At 43.2% G+C, this 19,171-nt stretch overlaps 2 protein-coding genes across 6 annotated transcripts in view; both read left to right on the top strand.

The window, feature by feature from the left end:
* LOC311146146 (lysine-specific demethylase 5A-like) overlaps nucleotides 1–2,542 on the top strand; it is a 32,835-nt gene extending 30,293 nt beyond the window's left edge. For all 4 annotated transcript variants that reach the window (XM_084182624.1, XM_084182626.1, XM_084182625.1 and 1 more), the window contains exon 29: nucleotides 1,204–2,542. In XM_084182624.1, coding sequence (XP_084038750.1) covers nucleotides 1,204–1,551 — 348 coding nt within the window. In that variant the 3' untranslated portion in view covers nucleotides 1,552–2,542. The remainder of the gene's footprint in view (nucleotides 1–1,203) is intronic.
* The window catches only part of LOC311146147 (sodium- and chloride-dependent GABA transporter 2-like), a 132,736-nt gene that overhangs the window by 103,354 nt on the left and 10,211 nt on the right, over nucleotides 1–19,171 (top strand). The window contains exons 2-12 of one of the 2 annotated variants that reach the window (XM_084182627.1): nucleotides 2,158–3,687; nucleotides 4,565–4,765; nucleotides 8,173–8,307; nucleotides 10,166–10,306; nucleotides 10,495–10,582; nucleotides 10,891–11,023; nucleotides 13,669–13,803; nucleotides 15,182–15,285; nucleotides 15,418–15,542; nucleotides 15,641–15,753; nucleotides 15,959–16,096. In XM_084182627.1, the coding sequence (XP_084038753.1) occupies nucleotides 3,681–3,687; nucleotides 4,565–4,765; nucleotides 8,173–8,307; nucleotides 10,166–10,306; nucleotides 10,495–10,582; nucleotides 10,891–11,023; nucleotides 13,669–13,803; nucleotides 15,182–15,285; nucleotides 15,418–15,542; nucleotides 15,641–15,753; nucleotides 15,959–16,096 (1,320 nt within the window). In that variant the 5' untranslated portion in view covers nucleotides 2,158–3,680. Of the gene's footprint in view, nucleotides 1–2,157; nucleotides 3,688–4,374; nucleotides 4,429–4,564; nucleotides 4,766–8,172; nucleotides 8,308–10,165; nucleotides 10,307–10,494; nucleotides 10,583–10,890; nucleotides 11,024–13,668; nucleotides 13,804–15,181; nucleotides 15,286–15,417; nucleotides 15,543–15,640; nucleotides 15,754–15,958; nucleotides 16,097–19,171 lie in introns of those variants that run through there. The other variant, XM_084182628.1, reaches the window with a different exon arrangement.

Genomic DNA, 19,171 nt, shown 5'->3' with positions numbered 1-19,171 from the left:
CAGTGTGCAAAGCTGTCATCAAGGCAAAGGGTGGCTATTTGAAGAATCTCAAAATATCTTTAAAATATATTTTGATTTGTTGATCACTTTTTTTGGTTACTACATGATTCCATATGTGTTATTTCATAGTTTTGATGTCTTCACTATTATTCTATAATAATAATAATAATAATATGCCATTTAGCAGACGCTTTTATCCAAAGCGACTTACAGTCATGCGTGCATACATTTTTGTGTATGGGTGGTCCCGGGGATCGAACCCACTACCTTGGCGTTACAAGCGCCGTGCTCTACCAGCTGAGCTACAGAGGACCACCATTCTACAATGTAGAAAATAGTAAAAATAAAGAGAAACCCTTGAATGGGTAGGTGTTATAAAACTTTTGACCGGTAGTGTAGTTTGTATATAATTTCTTAGAAATTATATCTATTACATTAAGATCAACATTTCATTCCACAGTTCACCCATAATTTTGGGAAACAAATAAATCAGTGGACATTTATGCGAAAAATATGTTTCATTTTTAACTCTTCCACAGCAATCTCCTTAGTATATCACAATCACGTTTACAAACTGTCTTACAAACAGTAGCGGAAAGTTTGAATACTTTCTTTTAGGAGGTTTAATAATATTAGCTCTATTCAGAGCAAAAACTGAATATGTCTCACCTTGTATTTTTGTTTGCTGACTATGATGCAGCGCTAAGTATGCTGAGTTAATATTGGACACTGTGAAGCAAACCTCTTTGGAAGTGAGCATCATGGAACAATTGAATGTCAACAGCTGGCAACAGCACTGGAACACCTTAAAGAGAGTTACACATAACGTATTAACGGGACAAGCTATGTGCTGTTGGAAGTGACTGTAAATTAGACACTAAGTCAATGAGTAGCCTAACCACCCTCCCAGTCCTACCCATCCATGTGCTCTCAGAGCACCTCAGAGGCATGGTGATATCCTCCAGTTTAACAGAACTTGAAGGGGGGGACTGTATTTGATTATGCTTAAATGCACCATAATAAAATGCAATATAAATATCATGCTTATTATACATACTTCATGTACATAATGCTATATTCCTTTTAAAAACATAAACCATCTACAAGTATAACGCTTGTGAATCTGAGCACTAGCTGATGATATATCCTGATTGAAGCAGAATGTGTGATCGCCTGTATGTATGTCTCTCTTCCCTTTGTCAGGTGGACTGGGTTCAGTGCGACGGCGGCTGTGACGAGTGGTTCCACCAAGTGTGTGTAGGTGTGACCTGCGAGATGGCCGAGAATGAGGACTACATCTGCATCGACTGCACCCGCAAGTCAGCCATCTTGAGTGGGGGCGTAGTTGGAAGTGTGGGCAGAGGCATGGGCATAGGAGGCGGAGGGGTTACAGCAGTGGTGAAGGTGGAGCGTGTTTGTGAGGAGCCGGTGGTGCTGGACGCGCCAGTCTGCAGCAGGCTGAGCCAGATCATAATGCCTCCCTCCATAATGATGCCCCCCTCTATCTCCCTCCCCCAGCTGCAGCAGCCGGATTCTCAGGAGAGCAGCTAGCGCAGACCCAGGACAGAGACCACATGCACACACACATCCACCCGGGAAGCTCGCATCAGACCATTTGAGTCTGGAAGACCTTGACCTGTTCAGACTGACATATTTCCCTCCTGTTGACTAACTGGGTAGAGGGGCTTCAAATTAAGGGGTGTCCTGAAGACTGGATGATACTCCCATGAGAATAATGCTACAAAGAAATGAGACCTTCAGCTAAAAGCTTGTGGTCCTGTTTGAGGAGAGCGATGTATTTTCTGCATCACAGACTGAAACTCCAGATGACCTTTTTTCCCGCTCTCCCTCTCCTCTTCTCTAATGGGAACCAATTGTTGATGAGGATTTGTTTCTCTCTAATTCAGAACTGTTAAAGAAGGCCTTATAATCCAGAGCACACTGTGTGCACAGAGTATCAAAGCGGTTTTTACTGCACAACTAGGAATGACAATGGGCCGTGTTGTGTGTTTCTTGAGTTTCAGTTTCGGGTCTGTAACATGCTCTACACCCCCCCCCCCCCCCCCACCCCCGCACTACATCCCAAATGGCACCCTATTCCCTATGTAGTGCACTATATGGGCACTGGTAAAAAGGAGTGCACTATAAAGGGAATAGGTTGCCATTTGGGATGTAGCATTACACCTTCACAGATTCATGATGACTGTGCTGAGGTGGCAGATAGTCTCTGGTTCGAACCCCCGAGCTGACTAGGTGAAAAATGTGTCGATATGCCCTTGAGCAAGGTACTTAACCCTAATTGCTCCTTTAAGTCGATCTGGATAAGAGCGTCTGCTAATTGACAAATGTAAAAATGTGGGTTGCACATTCAGTGTCCTCTCCTCTCTGCCTGGCCCCAAACAATAAATAACAGCTCCATGTAGGACTAGGAACAATGGTTGTATGTAGTGATACGTATTTATAATGTGTAAATAGATTTTAAGTGATTGGATGTGGCTGTTTTTGTTTTCTCACCTTTATTAAACAATTCCTAGTCAAATGAGTAAGGAGCAGCATTTGTTTTATTTTCAAGACCATTATATACAATTTCCTGTTTGAGATTATTTGATATGTCATTCAATGTCAATACCAATGTATTGCGTCAGATGTCTAAACTCCTAACTACCTTTTAGATAGATTAGACTTTGGGATGGGTCATCAGATGGCCTTACTGTTTTAGGAGCCGTGGGTTCTGAATGTGGGATCTATGGATTCAGGCCTGTCTGTCACAACTACTTCTGGTAGTCATTAAACCCATTACGAGAGCTCCATAGTATCGAGCAGCATCTCCCTGGCCGCACGTGGCTTCCCATGTTTTTTCGTCTCACGCCCAATCCCAGATTAACCTGGAGATGTCAAAGGAGAAGGAAAGGTTCATTAAGAGTAAATAAATCTAATATTGGCAGTCAGTTGACTGTTGTACACAATATGAAATCCATTTTCTTGAAACAATGCAACAATGCTATGAACTTGTTAAATTTTCTGTTTCTGCCCTCTTTCATTGTTTTGGATAGGTTATAAGTCTAATCATGCAAATATCTAATCGCAGGTTTGAATTTCACATTAGTATTCTATTTGTACCTGTGAAGGGGAATGCAGTAAAGGTGCGTTAATTGCATGTAATGTGATTGTGAACACCTCTGCTTAATTTATGTAGGGAAAACCACCAAACAGTGGAAGCAAGCCAAGTAAAATCCAGTCCTGACCTCTGCTGCTTCCTCAGGCCCATTTGACCCACTCACCTCTTAAAGAGACAAAATTTAGCCAGAGAGACAAACTGCAAGCACGAGACAGGACATGGGTGATCGCAGTTGGACACTGGATCATTAACCAAAACATATTGTATAATTCATCTTTGATGATTAATTTGTTGCCATGTCAATATTCACTACATGGTCCCGTATGCCTTGTGTATATGACTATTTTAAGCATTAGAATCAACTGACTCAATAAGTGGGAGTATCTAAGTGGGGAGGGGAGTGGTCATATGGGCAGAGAGTGGATTGGAGGCTGAGCCTGAATTTAGGATTACAACCTCCCACCCCCTATTCGCCCCTCATGTTAAATACTGAAATGTGAACATCTACAGATCGATATTCACTGACAGAGAGCCAACCTTGAGACTTGAGACACCCCAAGCAATGAATGGTACGTACTTGACTAATATTTGAATTCTAAGACATTGGTGTAGAACATGGTACATCATGTCTTTCTAAGGCTTTTTTATTTTGAATCAAGTAAATTGTAAGATGACTTCACTTCTGGGTGTATTTTAATGATGTGAGATCTAAGGTTTAGTGTGGAATCATCCTGGGCTGTTTCCCCAGATTTAGATTTTCAATGTAAAACATTTGTGGTCCTCTGTAGCTCAATTGGTAGAGCATGGCGCTTGTAACGCCAGGGTATTGGGTTTGATCCCCGGGACTACCCATACTTAAAAATGTATGCACACATGACTGTAAGTCGCTTTGGATAAAAGCGTCGGCTAAATGGCATATTAAAATATTATATTACATTTGTAAAGAACTAATCAATTCTCTATACCTGCTGTCTGAGGGCTGTTGCCACTCCCACCCATTCATGATCAATATCAGTACAGTATGTACATGACATGATGATCAATGCAACATGTTAATCAATTTAAGGTAGGCCTGAACTTGATTGTGTAAATCTCTGCCTGTTTTTGAGTACATTAAGTTCTTCAGATGGCAGTTAGAGAGCCACAACCTTTTTTTGAGGAGTCATTAGACAAAAGATTATATGGCGCGGGATCAATGTACTTGACATGTACTTACATGTTATCCTGAAGTCTAGAACCTGTTTTGCTAACTTTCCACTCCTCAGCAAACATGGCATGACATGGAGTGGAATAATAACTCGAACAGACGGGTACCCAGGCTACTTACATGTTACTTTACATTTTAAAATAAATATGTGTATTTGCATAACGTATATGCATCACTACATGTACCTACTTGTCTTGAAAACAGCCTAATTTATTCTGTGTTTTTATTGCTTGAAATAGTTAAAGCAGGCCTTTCAAATGGCAAGAACAGCAGCAGGCTGAAGGACCTGGTCCCTGTCCCTCAGCCCCAGTCAGAGGAGAAGATGCAGGAGAGGGGCCAATGGAGCAACAAACTGGAGTTCATCCTGTCTGTGATGGGATCCATCATCGGCCTGGGGAACATGTGGCGCTTTCCTTACCTCTGCTACAAGAATGGAGGAGGTGAGTTCTAAAGGATGAGCCCAGAGGAGGTCACAGACATTTAATTTTGAGTCACAAAGGCAAGCATGTATTGATGTGTTTGATAGGTCGTCATGTTAAATAAGGATTTGTTCTTAATTGAAAATAATAGTTTGCAAATGATTTTCTTGACTTATTCATTTTAGCTCCTAGTGGAGCAAAGAGCCTCAACCGTGCATCTCCACTGACCGATTGCAAATGGCTATTTCAATTTGAGTTTAATCACATTTATTTGAATACACTGAGGCCTAGCTATAAAAGCAGTGTTGGTTCTAATTGGGACTCAGGCCTATTTAGATCAGGCCATGGGTTTAGGGAAATGCTTATGTAGGTGCTACATCAGACATTTCTCTGCGGGGTGTATGGGATCAGAGGTTAGGGGTCAGAGAATGTCACAGCTGTTGTTTCCCCTCTGTCCTAAATAGCCTGTGGTCAAGCAGTTGCCCCTGCGGCGTTTGCCATGCTCCGGAAATCCATCCATCCAAGCACTCTAAACATCTTCAGATCGGCTGACACCAAAAGTCGACAGACTGCGTCATTAACTCAGCGTGGAAATACAATATGTTGACATTGATTGAGATTAATCACAGACTGAAATTTGAATCGTTGAAACCGTATGGATGAAACACCTTATTATAGTCTCTACAAGAGGTAATTCATTCCTTGGCAATCCTAGCCTTGTGGCATGGGGCATTATCTTGCTGAAAAAATCAGTTTGCAGATGGATACACTGCTGCCATGAAGGGATGCACCTGATTGGCAATGATGTTCAGATATCCTGTGGCATTTAAACGTTGCAGCACTTTTATCAAGGGGCCCAATGTGTGCCGTGAAAACGAACCCAACACCACCACCAGCCTGCAATGTTGACACGCGGCATGATGGATGCATGTACTCATGTGGTTTTCTCCATATAGTCCTCCCATCAGTGTGAAACGGCAGGAACAGGGATTAATCAGACCCGGCAATGTTTTTACAATTCTCCAGTATCCAGTGTTTTTGTTTTTTTGCCCACTGGAACCACAGGTTCTTGTTTTTTGCTGAAAGAAGTGGAACTCTGTAATGTCGTCAGCTGCCATACCCCATTCCTCTCAAGGTACGACGAGTTGTGCATTCTTTTATGGGTCTTTGGGCACCAATGTTGTACTTGACTGTCAGTTGACTAACTGTAGCCTGTCTGTTACTCTGCACAATTCGTGTCAGCCTCCTTTGTCCTCTTTCATGGCTGGATGTCCTTTGGGTGGTGGACCATTCTTGATACATACAGGAAACTGTTGAGCGTAAAAAACCCAGCAGCGTTGCAGTTCTTGACATACTCAAACCGGTGCTCCTGGCACCTACTACCATACCCCGTTCTACTCCGGCCACCAGCTCTGCACCCTCCGCTTCAACTTGCCCATGCCCCCCCCCTCTTCTCCTTCACACAAATTCAGACAGCTGATGTTCTGAAAGAGCTGCAAGATCTGGACCCATACAAATCATCTGGGCTAGACAATCTGGACCATTATAAAATTAGCTGCCGAAATTGTCGCAACCCCTATTACTAGCCTGTTCAACCTCTCTTTCGTAACGTCTGAGATCCCCAGAGATTGGAAAGCTGCCGCTGTCATCCCCCTCTTCAAAGGGGGTGACACTCTAGATCCAAACTGTTACAGACCTATATCCATCCTGCCCTGCCTTTCGAAATTATTTGAAAGCCAAGTTATCAAACAGATCACCGACCATTTCGAATCCCACCGTACCTTCTCCGCTATGCAATCTGGTTTCCGAGCTGGTCATGGGTGCACCTCAGCCACGCTCAAGGTCCTAAACGATATTATAACCGCGATCAATAAAAGATAGTACTGTGCAGCCGTCTTCATCGACCTAGCCAAGGCTTTCGACTCTGTCAACCACCGCATTCTTATTGGCAGACTAAATAGCCTTGGTTTCTCAACTGACTGCCTCGCCTGGTTCACCAACTACTTCTCAGATAGAGTTCAATGTGTCAAATCGGAGGGCCTGTTGTCTGGACCTATGGCAGTCTATGGGGGTGCCACAGGGTTCAATTCTCGGGCCGACTCTATTCTCTGTGTATATCAATGATGTCACTCTTGCTGCTGGTGACTCTCAGATCCACCTCTATGCAGACGACACCATTTTGTATACATCTGGCCCTTCATTGGACACTGTGTTAACAAACCTCCAAACGAGCTTCAATGCCATACAACACTCCTTCCGTAGCCTCCAACTGCTCTTAAACACTAGTAAAACTAAATGCATGCTTTTCAATCGAACGCTGCTGGCACCCGCCCACCCGACTAGAATCACTACTCTCGGCAGGTCTGACCTAGAGTATGTGGACAACTAGAGTCTACCTAGGTATTTGTAAACTCTCCTTCCAGACTCACATTAAGCATCTCCAATCCAAAGTTAAATCTAGAATCTGCTTCCTATTTCGCAACAAAGCCTCCTTCACTCATGCTGCCAAACATGCCCTCATAAAACTCACTGCTAGGCAAATCCCTGCCTTATCTTAGCTCATTGGTCACCATAGCAACACCCACCCGTAGTATGCGCTTCAGCAGGTATATTTCACTGTTCATCCCCAAAGCCAACACCTCCTTTGGCCACCATTCCTTCCAGTTCTCTGCTGCCAATGACTGGAACGAACTGCAAAAATCTCTGAAGCTGGAGACTATTATCTCCCTCACTAACTTCAAGCATCAGTTGTCAGAGCACCTTACCGATCACTGCACCTGTACACAGCCCATCTGAAATTAGCCCACCCAACTACCTCATCCCCATATTGTTATTTATTTTGCTCATTTGCACCCCAGTATCTCTATTTGCACATCATCTCTTGCACATCTAACATTCCAGTGTTAATACTAATTGTCATTATTTTGCTCTGGCCTATTTATTGCCTTACCTCCATAACTTGCTACATTTGCACACACTGTATATATATTTTGTATTTTTGACTAGGTTTTGTTTACCCCATATGTAACTCTGTGTTGTTGTTTTTATCGCACTGCTTTGCTTTATCTTGGCCAGGTCGCAATTGTAAATGAGAACTTGTTCTCAACTGGCTTACCTGGTTAAATAAAGGTGAAATAAATAAATAAAAAATAAAGTTCAAAGGCACTTGAATCTTTTGTCTTGCTCATTCACCCTCTGAATGGCGCACACACACACAATCCATGTCTCAATTGTCTCGAGGATTACAAATCCTTCTTAAATCTCCTCCCATTCATCTACACTGATTTTAAATGGACATCAATAAGGGATCATAGCTTTTACCTGGATTCACCTGGTCAGTCTGTCATGGAAAGAGCAGGTGTTCCTTATGTTTTTTGTACACTCATTGTATATTCTTTGTATGACTCTCTCCCGTTCCTGTCCCCCAGGTGCATTTCTTATCCCCTACCTGATCTTCCTGTTCACCTGTGGCATACCTGTGTTCTTCCTGGAGACTGCTCTGGGCCAGTACACCAGCGAGGGAGGCATCACCTGCTGGAGGAAGATCAGTCCACTGTTTGAGGGTAACCTGCTCTTTCTTATGGGAGTATATCTTCCTTTTAGGCATTGTACTGTAAATAAAGTTATGCCATACAATAAGGGTTTGTGTCCAAGCTTTTTACACTTTTTCATGTATCACTGTTCTACAGTGAGGGGAAAAAGTATTTGATCCCCTGCTGATTTTGTATGTTTGCCCACTGACAAAGAAATTATCAGTCTATAATTTTAATGGTAGGTTTATTTGAACAGTGAGAGACAGAATAACACCAAAAAATCCAGAAAAACGAATGTCAAAAATGTTTTTGATTTGCATTTTAATGAGGGAAATAAGTATTTGACACCCTCTCAATCAGAAAGATTTCTGGCTCTCAGGTGTCTTTTTATACAGGTAACGAGCTGAGATTAGGAGCACACTCTTAAAGGGAGTGCTCCTAATCTCAGCTTGTTACCTGTATAAAAGACACCTGTCTACAGAAGCAATCAATCAGATTCCAAACTCTCCACCATGGCCAAGACCAAAGAGCTCTCCAAGGATGTCAGGGACAAGATTGTAGACCTACACAAGGTTGGAATGGGATACAAGACCAGCTTGGTGAGAAGGTGACAACAGTTAGTGCGATTATTCGCAAATGGAAGAAACACAAAATAACTGTCAATCTCCCTCGGCCTGGGGCTCCATGCAAGATCTCACCTCGTGGAGTTGCAATGATCATGAGAACGGTGAGGAATCAGCCCAGATCTACACGGGATGATATTGTCAATGATCTCAAGGCAGCTGGGACCATAGTCACCAAGAAAACAATTGGTAACACACTACGCCGTGAAGGACTGAAATCCTGCAGCGCTCGCAAGGTCCCCCTGCTCAAGAAAGCACATATACATGCCCGTCTGAAGTTTGCCAATGAACATGTGAATGATTCAGAGGAGAACTGGGTGAAAGTGTTGTGGTCAGATGAGACCAAAATGGAGCTCTTTGGCATCAACTCAACTCGCCGTGTTTGGAGGAGGAGGAATGCTGCCTATGACCCCAAGAACACCATCCACACCGTCAAACATGGATGTGGAAACATTATGCTTTGGGGGTGTTTTTCTGCTAAGGGGACAGGACAACTTCACCGCATCAAAGGGACGATGGACGGGGCCATGTACCGTCAAATCTTGGGTGAGAACCTCCTTCCCTCAGCCAGGGCATTGAAAATGGGTCGTGGATGGGTATTCCAGCATGACAATGACCCAAAACACACGGCCAAGACAACAAAGGAGTGGCTCAAGAAGAAGCATATTAAGGTCCTTTAGTGGCCTAGCCAGTCTCCAGACCTTAATCCCATAGAAAATCTGTGGAGGGAGCTGAAGGTTCGAGTTGCCAAACGTCAGGCTCGAAACCTTAACTTGGAAAAGATCTGCAAAGAGGAGTGGGACAAAATCCCTCCTGAGATGTGTGCAAACCTGGTGGCCAACTACAAGAAACATCTGACCTCTGTGATTGCCAACAAGGGTTTTGCCACCAAGTACTAAGTCATGTTTTGTAGAGGGGTCAAATACTTATTTCCCTCATTAAAATGCAAATTAATTTATAACATTTTTGACATGCGTTTTTCTGGATTTATTTGTTATTTTGTCTCTCACTGTTCAAATAAACCTACCATTTAAAATTATAGACTGATCATGTCTTTGTCAGTGGGCAAACGTACAAAGTCAGCAAGGGATCAAATACTTTTTTCCAATATGTACTTATATTGTAATTACAATGTAATTACACAGTTACTAACATATTTGTACCTGTTTTAGTGACACTTACTACAGTGGGACTTTTTATTAACTTTCGATCCATTCCTTACTGTCTGTCCCCATCCTGTCTGTCCCCATCCTGTCTGTCTCCAGGTCTTGGCTATGGTACCCAGGTCATCGTGGCTCTGCTGAACTCCTACTACATCGTGGTCCTGGCTTGGGGAATCTTCTACCTGTCTTTCTCCTTCTCCTGGGAACTCCCTTGGTCCTCCTGCAACAACACCTGGAATACAGGTGAGACAACCATAATAATGGAAAGGTCAACTATGTTTTAAAGTGGCTTTGCTGTGTGGAGCGATATTACAAATATAAAATGATTGAATTCCAATAAAATGTATGTTGGCAATCCATATTACTGCTTTAACACTTGTCAGTGATTATGGTGGTAATGATGCAAAATGTACTTTTTTTTTTTACCTAAGAAAATTGCGTGGAGTTTCAGAGGAGGAACTATTCTGTCAACTACACCTTGCCCGAAAACTCCACTTCCCCCGTCATTGAATTCTGGGAGTAAGTATTCAAAGCAATTACATTGATGGAAGTTACAATCTATCTGCAATATTAAAGCTGATCTACCCCCCCAAAAATAAAATATTTTTGTTATTCAACACATCTCCATTGAAATAAGGTTTTTGTCCAGGACTTGGCTTAATCTGTGTCCGGGAAACCGGACCCTGAAGGCTTTAAGCTTTTATGATATTTTAACCTTATTTGGAGTAGCTGAGGGTCCTAAAAATCTGAATATCTAAACTAGAATTGTTACTGCACTTCATCCATTGTGATTTTGTTCTGACCCCCTGTGTTATGTGTTTATTCAGGAGAAGAGCCTTGAGGCTGTCGTCCGGCATCGACCACATGGGCTCTCTGAACTGGGACCTGGCCCTCTGTCTGGCCATCGCCTGGGTCATGTGTTACTTCTGCATCTGGAAAGGGGTCAAATCCACTGGGAAGGTGGGCTTGTTTCTTTCAATTCTTCCTGTCTTTATTTATTTACTTCACCAGGGTCATGTTCATTAGGCATTAACCCCTTACACTCATGGGAATTGGCCTATATGGATAGGGCTAAATTGAAATGTTTCTTACAGAAGAAATATGGAAAGTATTAATTTTTTTATTTTATTTATTTCACCTTTATTTAACCAGGTAAGCCAGTTGAGAACAAGTTCTCATTTACAACTGCGACCTGGCCAAGATAAAGCAAAGCAGTGCGATAAAAACAACAACACAGAGTTACATATGGGGTAAAACAAAACAATGTCAAAAATACAACAGAAAAAAATATATATACAGTGTGTGCAAATGTAGCAAGTTATGGAGGTAAGGAAATAAATAGGCTTTAGTGCAAAATAATTACAATTAATATTAACACTGGAATGATAGATGTGCAAGAGATGATGTGCAAAATAGAGATACTGGGGTACAAATTAGCAAAATAAATAACAATATAGGGATGAGGTTGGGATGAGGTTGAGCGGGCTAATTTCAGATGGGCTGTGTACAGGTGCAGTGATCGGTAAGGTGCTCTGACAACTGATGCTTAAAGTTAGTGAGGGAGATAAGTGTCTCCAGCTTCAGAGATTTTTGCAATTTGTTCCAGTCATTGGCAGCAGAGAACTGGAAGGAATGGCGGCCAAAGGAGGTGTTGGCTTTGGGGATGACCAGTGAGATATACCTGCTGGAGCGCATACTACGGGTGGGTGTTGCTATGGTGACCAATGAGCTAAGATAAGGCGGGGATTTGCCTAGCAGTGATTTATAGATGGCCTGGAGCCAGTGGGTTTGGCGACGAATATGTAGTGAGGACCAGCCAACAAGAGCGTACAGGTCACAGTGGTGGGTAGTATATGGGGCTTTGGTGACAAAACGGATGGCACTGTGATAGACTACATCCAATTTGCTGAGTAGAGTGTTGGAGGCTATTTTGTAAATGACATCGCCGAAGTCAAGGATCGGTAGGATAGTATATGCATAACCATGGTAGCAATCAAAAGGGAACAGTTTGGAGATTATGGGAAAATTATTAGACTAAAGGTGTTGACAAAACAGTTAATCTGACACAAGACTGAATTCAAACATTACACTGTTGATCTTATGTGCATTTACTGTACTTTTCGCCACACATGTTGATAAAGAAATATGAAAATACTCTGGATACATTCAGTAACATAAGAATATTAATGGAAATTTGGAGTAGATGCAACAAAAAAAATACAAGGTTTTGAGTGATAGGTCTAACTGGTGTCTCCAAGTGGCCACACAACTCTCCAAAGTGTGCACAGTTCCTATGTAATTTCAATACGCTTTTAACACTCAAAGAAGAGTTTTCCACTATAAGGTGCTTTTTTGAGCTCACCTTGCTGTGCCGTTGAGGAACTAGATCAAGAAGACTTGTAGTTTTCTTTGGAACATGGCACTTGAGGTTGGCGGCACCATAATTGGGGAGGATGGGCTTGTGGTAATGGCTGGAGCGGAATCAGTGGAATGATATCAAACACATGGTTTCCATTCCATTTGCTCCGTTCTGGCCGTTATGAGCTGTCCTCCCCTCAGCAGCCTCCTGTGGCACCAGGGTTGTGGGTTCTATTCCCGCGGGGGACCAGTACGAACAAATATGAAAATGTTTGCACTCACTACTTACTGTAAGTCGCTCTGGATAAGAGTGTCTGCTCAATGACTAAAATGTAATGTAAAATGAACACAGCCCTGCTTCCCCGCCTTTTACACAATTACTGTTGTTCACGCATTCCAAAAATGGTCCATTATAAATCGCAATCTGGTCAGGTGGGCATCATTTGAAAGCGTTTTCTATTGCCAACATGGCTAGCTAAGTTACAGATCAGGGTCATGTTCATCTTACAAGGCAATTCAAAGAAGCAGATAGTAATTTTCGTGTGCATAGAGTGACGAGTGCATTCAAATGTGTGTTCCCCTTCACATTCCTTCACCATACGACAAACAGGCTCATTCTGTTCAGAACAACCCATGGCATGACGCCATATCATCTTGTAACTGTACATAGTGATCATAAACGTTGACACTGTATATTACATGTGTTTTTTGATATGGAAATGTGAAGTGCACATTTGGACTAATGGGTTGATTGGCTTGCTTGTATGACGTCAAAGCGGTATTTGTTGTAATCCTTAACAGCTCATCTTTCGAAATATGTAGAGTCCTCTTAATTTACAGCGTTTCCCTCTCTCAGACAACAAAAAAGTTGCAAAAGTTGCCAACTAGTAAGAGGGATGGTTTAGAACCGCGTGGTTTAGAACCGCTTTCAGTCAAAACCAATACTGGGCTGTAAAGCGGAGACCTTGAGCTCTGATGTCATGTATAGCGTGTTACTGTACAGCCACTGCGTTCCAATTTAGGCGCTTATCAGTGTCCAAATCTTCTGTTTTGAACCCGTATACGAGTACGAGGGTAAAGAGCTACACAGAAGAAGCAGAGTGAAACAGGGAGGGACTACCTGGACTGAGAAACATTCATTTCTTTCTTCCAATGAATAAAATAAAAAAAAGTGTTTTCCTTTAATGAACATGACCCTGATCTGTTGGATCACTGAACTTTTCAATATGATTCCATCCAATCTACAGGTGGTGTATTTCACAGCTACCTTCCCCTACCTGATGCTGATAGTTCTGCTGATTCGAGGAGTCACTTTACCTGGAGCGGACCTAGGGATCAAGTTCTACCTATACCCTGACCTGTCAAGACTAGCAGACCCTCAGGTAGGTACCACAACAACAATAATAACCCCTGGCCCCTGCTGTTACATAATAGAAACCCTGTTGACTGAACCACACACTCGCATCAGGTAGCTTATTGTTGTGGAAGCAATGGTATGACTGACTGAAATTACATTTTATACTCAGAATAGCAAACAAACAGTCTACTTTCAGTATTTTACGGTGACGTGACTATCAGAACATAATGAGGTATGTTCGGGACTGGCATGATTTCAAAGAAATTGTCTGTAATAGTTATCTCAATATTACCCAAAGTCTTCCCACACTGGGGAATTTGAAGTTTGGAAGAAGGTCCTTGGGTGAAGGTCCTCCAGGTGTGGGTGTAGATATCCCAGGGTTTCCTGCTAGCTGGAATGCTATTTTCTGCTCAGTCCATCTGTGTTCCATGAAAGAGTCTGTAGCAGGCTGTGAGTGGTGGGGTTGCACGGAGGGGCAGGACACTGCAGTGAAGGTAAACACTGACCTCCAGGACCCTCCGGCTGCTAGACTCCCCCTCAGTCTCAGGGCTCAGCCCTCAACTGGCTTAGCCTGGTCTGGACCAAAGCCTGGTCTTTTCAGGTTCAGCATCAAAGTGCTATTCTCCACATGGTGGGCTGGGAAATTCGGAATTGGAACTCACTGGTGGGCCGTAGCATGGCTGATGCCATAGATTTAGAGTTTGGCAAACTCAGTACCAAAACCTATTGTGTTTGTCTGCAGGGGGTTTGAGCCAGTGGGATTGATGGCATTGACACCACAGCTTTCGCCTGCCCTTTCTCGAAACCCACCCATCCACACCCTAGCGGGGCAGATATTTTGAATGTATCATCATCCCAGGGCCTTTTGCTGCCCCCAATCTCACCTCAGATCTTCCGTGTCTGGTAGGTGATTGAGAGGTGGGGATCGTTAATCAATGTTTAGACCACAAGACGTTTAACTGACTGGTTGACAATTCACCTCTGCAGTGTCACTGGTCCTTAATGATTAGGTGAACTCATTAGGGACAGAGAGGAAGGTAAAACAAGCATGTGCTGTGGTACTCCACATGAGGCTGCTCTTTAACTCTCACATTCTCAAAACACACATGACTAGAGGTGTGTTTTATTTATCCACATGCGTGTTGTACGTTTTCAAGCATTTGGGACAGATGTAAAAAAATATATAAATACATGGTGGCCCACAGTCAGGAAACCTGCCAAAACAAAAACAGGTCACACTCCATTACTTTATAAAAGGAGGTTTGTATTTATTCATGAGCTTAGGCATGATCCAATAGCATCCCTAGATGACACACCTTTGCATTTATTAGTCAATTTTCTTCTACAGTAGTTGCTTGACTGTCCTCTGTTTGTGTGTACCCTCACCTCTCTCTGTATGACAGGTATGGATGGATGCAGGCACTCAGATCTTCTTCTCCTATGCCATCTGTCTAGGCTCCCTCATAGCATTGGGGAGTTACAACAAGTACAACAACAACTGCTACAAGTACGCTAAAGATGCATTAAACACACTTATCAAACACACTATGGTAATTGGGGCTTCTGTTTTTATTATTCCCTTATAAAAGGGAAACAAACACCCCTTAAATCTTCATGTTTTTGGTGTCTTGTATTGCAGAGACTGCCTGGCCCTGTGCTTCCTGAACAGTGGGACAAGCTTTGTGGCAGGCTTTGCCATCTTCTCCATCCTTGGTTTCATGGCTTATGAACAGGATGTCCCCATCTCAGAGGTAGCAGAGTCTGGTGAGTGTGTGTGTGTGTGTTAACTTCAATAATTTGTTCAAATGCAAGTATAATGTTATTTCGCTAATATATATGATACCCTGTTCTCTTTTCATTAGGTCCTGGTCTGGCCTTCATTGCGTACCCTCGTGCTGTGGCCATGATGCCGTTTTCTTCGCTATGGGCCGTTTTCTTCTTTATCATGATCATCCTGCTAGGGTTGGACAGTCAAGTAAGGCCTCTTAAGTAATTTACAATGTTTATGAACATACTGTCAAGCAAATGGACCCGGATAAGGATATAATGGACAATTTCTGTACAACGAGAACTGAGAGGAGATCCGAGAGCATCACTATGTAATCAAACATACCTAGCCTAACATGATATCAGAGATGTTCACTATTTATGTTACCAAACATGTTTTCCTTTCTCTCCAGTTTGTGTGTGTAGAGAGCTTGACAACGGCCATGGTGGACATGTACCCCGAGGTGTTCCGTCGTAAGAACCGCAGGGAGCTCTTTCTGGCTTTAGTGGCCTTCATCTCCTTCCTCATGGGCCTGGTCATGCTGATGGAGGTAGGCATCACATCTGGAATTTGGAATTAACCCTCATGGGTTAGTTAGGGGGGGACACCTGCCTGGGGACTGGGTTGGGGATAAACCCTCAAGGGCTATTTCATTGTGTTCTTTAGCTGTAATATGCAGGCAGACATAAAGTCAAACTTACCAGGTGGCTGGTCGAGATCGCATTCAAAGTAAACAAAAAATATATATTTTGATTTGTTTTATTAGCTAGGACATTTTCATTTTGTGGACAGAAACTACTTCAGAGTGGTTAACAACCTCGTGACTGTGGTTCAGGACAGCATAACACATTGTTATACACTATATGACCAGAAGTATGTGGACACCAGGGGCCTCCCGAGTGGCGCAACGGTCTAAGGTACTGCATCGCAGTGTTGAGGCGTCACTACTGCCTGGGGGTTCGATCACAGGCTGTGTCACAGCCAGCCGTGACCGGGAGTCCCATAGGGGGGCGCACAATTGGCCCAGCGTCGTCCGGGTTAGGAAAGGGTTTGGCCCGGGGGGGCTTTCCTTGGCTCATTGCGCTCTAGCGACTCCTTGTGGTAGGCCAGGCGCCTGCAAGCTGACTTCGATCGTCAGTTGAGCTGTGTTTCCTCCGACAGATTGGTGCGGCTGGCTTCCGGGTTAAGCGAGCAGGTGTTAAGAAGCAGCGCAGCTTGGCGGGTCATGTTTCGGAGGACGCATGACTCTACCTTCGCCTCTCCTGAGCCCGTTGGGGAGTTGCAGCGATGAGACAAGATCGTAACTACCAATTGGATATCACGAAATTGGGGGGAAAACATCACAAAGGTGTTCAATGGGGTTGAGGTCAGGGCTCTGTGCAGGCCAGACAAGTTCTTCCACACCGATCTCGACAAACCGTTTCTGTATGGACCTCGCTTTGTGCATGGGGGCATTGTCATGCTGAAACAGGAAAGGGCCTTCCTCAAACTGTTGCCACAAAGTTGGAAGCACAGAATCGTCTAGGATGTCATTGTATGTTATAGCGTTAAGATTTCCCTTCACTTGAACTAAGGGGCCGAACCATGAAAAACAGCCCCAGACCTTTATACCTCCTCCACCAAACTTTAAAGTTGACACCATGCATTGGGGCAGGTAGCGTTCTCCTGGCATCGGCCAAAGCCAGATTCGTCCGTCGGACTGCCAGATGGTGAAGCGTGATTCACCACTCCAGAGAACTTGTTTCCACTGCTCCAGAGTCCAGTGGCGGCGAGCTTTACACCCCTCCAGCCGACACTTGGCATTGCGCTTGGTGATCTTAGGCTTGTGTGCGGCTGTTCTGCCAAGGCAGCAAAATTTAAGGCAGTTATACATTTTAAAAACATCACAATACATTCATAACAGATTTCACAACATATTAAGCGTATGCCCTCAGGCATCTACTCTACTACCACATATCTATAACACAGAATTCATGTGGACGTGTGTGTGTGTGTGTGTGTGTGTATAGCGCGTATGTTATCGTGTGTTTGTATGCATGTGTCTATGTTTGTGTTACTTCACAGTCCCCGCTGTTCCATAAGGTGCATTTTTACCTGTTTAAAAAAAATCTGATTCTACTGCTTGCATCAGTTACCTGATGTGGAATAGAATTCCATGTAGTCATGGCTCTATGTAGTACTGTGCGCCTCCCATAGTCTGTTCTGGACTTGGGGACTGTGAAGAGACCTCTGATGGCATGTCTTGTGGGGTATGCATTGGTGTCTTCCAAACAGACAGCTCGGTACATTCAGCTTGTCGACACCTCTTACAAAAACAAGGAGTGATTAAGTCAATCTCTCTTCCACTCTGAGCCAGGAGAGACTGACATGCATGTCATTAATGTTGGCTCTCCGTGTACTTTTTAAGGGCCAGGCGTGCTGCCCTGTTTTGAGCCAACTGCAATTTTCCCAAGTCCCTCTTTGTGGCACCTGTAGTCTAGGTGCGACAAAACTAGGGCCTGTAGGACCTGCCTTGTTGATAGTGTTGTTAAGAAGGCAGAGCAGCGCTTAATTATGGACATACTTCTCCCCATCTTAGTTACTGTTGTATCAATATGCTTTGACCATGACAGTCTGCAATCCAGGGTTACTCCAAGCAGTTTAGTCACCTCAACTTGCTCAATTTCCACATTATTCATTACGAGATGTAGTTGAGGTTTAAGGTATGGTGAATGATTTGATCCAAATACAATGCTTTTAGTTTTGGAAATATTCAGGACTAACTTATTCCTTTCCACCCATTCCGAAACTAACTGCAACTCTTTAAGTGTTGCAGTTATTCCAGTTGCTGTAGTAGCTGATGTGTATAGTGTTGAGTCATCCGCATACATAGACAAACTGGCTTTACTCAAAGCCAGTGGCATGTTGTTAGTAAAGATGGAAAAAAGCAAGGGGCCTAGACAGCTGCCCTGGGGAATTCCTGATTCTACTTGGATTATGTTTGAGAGGCTTCCATTAAAGAACACCCTCTGTGTTCTGTTAGACAAGTAACTCTTTATCCACATTATAGCAGGGGGTGTAAAGCCATAACACATGTTTTTTCAGCAGCAGACTATGATCGATAATGTCAAAAGCCGCACTGAAGTCTAACAAAACAGCCCCCACAATCTTTTTATCATCAATTTCTCTCAGCCAATCATCAGTCATTTGTATAAGTGCTGTGCTTGTTGAATGTCCTTCTCTATTAGCATGCTGAAAGTTTGTTGTCAATTTGTTTACAGTAAAATAGCATTGTATCTGGTCAAACACAATTTTTCCAATTATTTACTAAGGGTTGGTAACAGGCTGATTGGTCGGCTATTTGAGCCAGTAAAGGGGGCTTTACTATTGGCAATATCGTCTGCTATTATCCTCAGCAATTTTCCATCAAAGTTGTCAGACCCCGGTGGCTTGTCATTGTTAATAGACAACAATAATTTGTTCACCTCTTCCACACTCACTTTACGGAATTCAAAATTACAATGCTTGTCTTTCATAATTTGGTCAGATAGACTTGGATGTGTAGTGTCAGCAATTGTTGCTGGCATGTCATCCCTAAGTTTGCTAATCTTGCCAATCAAAAAAGTATTAAAGTAGTTGGTAATAT

The sequence above is a fragment of the Coregonus lavaretus genome (genome assembly GCF_964263955.1).
Source record: "Coregonus lavaretus genome assembly, chromosome: 19".
Lineage (NCBI taxonomy): Eukaryota > Metazoa > Chordata > Actinopteri > Salmoniformes > Salmonidae > Coregonus > Coregonus lavaretus.
The sequence above is the reverse complement of the archived record's forward strand: the minus strand, read 5'-3'. Positions and strand labels throughout refer to the sequence as shown.